Source organism: Notothenia coriiceps, unplaced genomic scaffold (assembly GCF_000735185.1).
Source record: "Notothenia coriiceps isolate Sejong01 unplaced genomic scaffold, NC01 NC01_scaffold00013200, whole genome shotgun sequence".
Taxonomy (NCBI): domain Eukaryota; kingdom Metazoa; phylum Chordata; class Actinopteri; order Perciformes; family Nototheniidae; genus Notothenia; species Notothenia coriiceps.
Window position 1 is genome coordinate 1 of NW_011345901.1, and position 3,074 is coordinate 3,074.

At 48.5% G+C, this 3,074-nt stretch overlaps 1 protein-coding gene across 1 annotated transcript; it reads left to right on the forward strand.

The window, feature by feature from the left end:
• Window positions 1–280: 280 nt before the first annotated feature.
• On the forward strand, window positions 281–2,040 carry LOC104947847 (rac GTPase-activating protein 1-like). Its single transcript, XM_010773961.1, has 5 exons — window positions 281–879; window positions 1,093–1,235; window positions 1,424–1,585; window positions 1,688–1,787; window positions 1,925–2,040. Exons 1-5 carry the CDS (start codon window positions 780–782, stop codon window positions 2,038–2,040), a joined length of 621 nt encoding a protein of 206 aa, XP_010772263.1. The 5' UTR covers window positions 281–779.
• Window positions 2,041–3,074: the final 1,034 nt, after the last annotated feature.

A 3,074-nucleotide genomic window follows, 5' to 3' on the forward strand; every position in this document is an offset into this window, starting at 1 on the left:
GTTGACCTGGTATGATCACAGGTTCTCTCCTCACTTGTTGACCTGGTATTGGATTCACGGTTCTCTCTTCACGTGTTGACGCTGGTATTGATCACGGTTCCTCTCCTCACTTGTTGACCTGGTATGATCACGGTCTCCTCACTTGTTGACCTGGTATTGATCACGGTTCTCTCCTCACTTGTTGACCTGGTATTGATCACGGTTCTCTCCTCACGTGTTGACCTGGTATTGATCACGGTTCTCTCCTGTATTGATCACGGTTCTCTCTTCACGTGTTGACCTGGTATTGATCACGGTTCTCTCTTCACGTGTTGACCTGGTATTGATCATGGTTCTCTCTTCACGTGTTGACCTGGTATTGATCACGGTTCTCTCTTCACGTGTTGACCTGGTATTGATGACGGTTCTCTCCTCACTTTTTGACCTGGTATTGATCACGGTTCTCTCTTTACGTGTTGACCTGGTATTGATCATGGTTCTCTTTTCACGTGTTGACCTGGTATTGATCATGGTTCTCTCTTCACGTGTTGACCTGGTATTGATCATGGTTCTCTCTTCACGTGTTGACCTGGTATTGATCACGGTTCTCTCTTCACGTGTTGACCTGGTATTGATCACGGTTCTCTTTTCACGTGTTGATCTGGTATTGATCACGGTTCTCTCTTCACGTGTTGATCTGGTATTGATCACGGTTCTCTCTTCCTTCCTGTGTCCTCTGTCAGGAGGTGGAGACTGTGGTGAAGGCCTCGGTTCAAACCCCCAACTCCGGGGATATCCACATGGAGCTGGGGAACACTCAGAGAACCCAGAGGAACCCCCTACAGCTCCCCCTCACACAGCAGACCAACCCACAGGAGATTTTTGTGCCCCCGGAAAGAGGTGAGGTTCCCTCCTCTTCTTCTTCTGTGGCAGTAAATCATGCCTCTGACGTTCTGTGGTTCTCCTCTTCTTCTGTGGCAGTAAATCATGCCTCGGACTTTCTGTGGTTCTCCTCTTCTTCTGTGGTAGTAAATCATGTCTCTGACGGTCTGTGGTTCTGCTCTTCTTCTGTGGTAGTAAATCATTTCTCTGACGTTCTGTGGTTCTCCTCAGATCAGACCTCCGTCTGGTTACCTGCCAACAAAACGCTGTTGGAGCCAGAACCTGAATCCAAGATGGAGGAGAGCGCGGCGGTCAGAGCGCTGTACCAAAAACCCCTCGAGAGAACCCTGAAACATGAGTTCCTGTCAAAAACTGTAAGAACCAGAACCATAACTAAACCATCAGTACTACAGAGCAGGTGTGTTTGGTTAGGTTCTACAGACGGTTCAGGTGTGTTTGGTTAAGGTGTGTTTGGTTCTGCAGGTAGACTACAGACGGTCCAGGTTCTCTTTTGGTTCTGCAGGTGGACTACAGATGTTTCAGGTTCTCTTTGGTTCTGCAGGTGATCATGCCGGAGACCTGTTCTCTCTGTGGGAAGAGGATCCGGTTCGGCAGAATGGCGTTGAAGTGCAGAACCTGCAGAGCAGTTGCTCATCCAGAGTGCAAAATGAGGTTCAGCTCCGACTGTTCCACCATACCTCCTCAGGGGGGGGGGGCAACACAGGTAATGAGAGTATGTGAGGGGGGAAACAAGGGTAATGAGGGGCGTTAGTGATGATCGGGGGACAGAACAAGTGCCTTTATCCTGTAAAATCCTCCTCTGCAGAAACTCTTTGGAGGACTTCTCCCCGGGTGCCCCCCCCTGGGTTGCCCCACCTGGATGGTGGGGTGTGTCGCTGAGATCGACGAGGAGGAGGCTGCAGGAGGTGAAGAGGGGGGTCTTACATGCTAACAGTGTGGTTTCTACAGAGGGTCTGTACCGGGTTCCTGGGGGGAGGTCCTGCAGTGCTAAACAGCTACATGCTAACAGTGTGGTTCTACAGAGGGGCCTGTACGGTCCCAGGGGGGGAGCGGCTGGTGAAGGAGCTCAGGATGATGGTCCTGCAGGGGAAGACCCCCCCCTGGGGAAGGTGGCAGGACGTCCATGTTCTCTGTGGCTTCCTGAAGGACTTTCCTTGAGGAACCTGAAGGAACCCGCTGCTGACCTTCAGACTGCATCGAACTTTCATGGAGGACGCAGGTTAATTCATATATAACAATAATAACAAATAGTACTTTGGTAATATTATCCATTATAAGGCAACATACTGCAGTCATGTATTACCTGTGTATTTACCTGTGTATTCCTGCTTTTATTACTACTCGGGATGCCAGAAACTGACCATGATCAAATTCGAAATCGGACAGCCCCTTGCGAATATTAATCGATTATTTAAAATCAAATTTAAAAAAATTATTCGATTATGGAGGCTGTAACGGATATTCGAAAAATCGAATATCCGCTGCATCCCTAGTATTGGTACCTTTTGTATTTTACGTGTGTATTTACGTTTATTCCTGTGTATTAGAGCTGCAGGGATGAAAGACAGCAGTACTGCCAGCTGTGTACCGGGCCCTCTCTGAGCTATCCCCCCCCACAGAGACACCTGGCATTCCTTCATGCTCCCACTTACAAAAGTACTAACCCTCCCATGACACATGACTTTAAAGAAACCATGTTCTACATCCAATAAATATTAGTGGGGAAAAATATAACTCCTACAACTCAAAATGACTGGTTTCAGGTTGGGTACCGGGAAGGGCCCCCCCTGTCCAGATTGGACAGAAACAACTGTCCGGGTTTCCCTTTGGGACGACTTTTGGTGGGTCACGGGAGCACCCAAGAACCCCCCCGTTTCCCCCACCCACCCCCACCTGGAGGGAAACCAGCCACCCAGCCAAGGGGTTCCCCCTACCCCTATCCCCCTACTTTAACCTAGTATTCCCCTACTTTTTTAACTGCAAGTACCCAAGGGGGAACCCCCCTAAGTACTCTACTTTTTACCTAAAGAAAGAATCCCGAATTACTCCACCTTTTTACTCAGGACCCAGAAAAAAAAAGTAAAACCAGGAAATCCTGAGTTAACTTTCTTACAAGACATATTGAGTAAAACCTTTTACACATGAAAAAAATTGTGAGTAACTGTTTTCCCTTTTCCTTGGCCCAGGTGGTG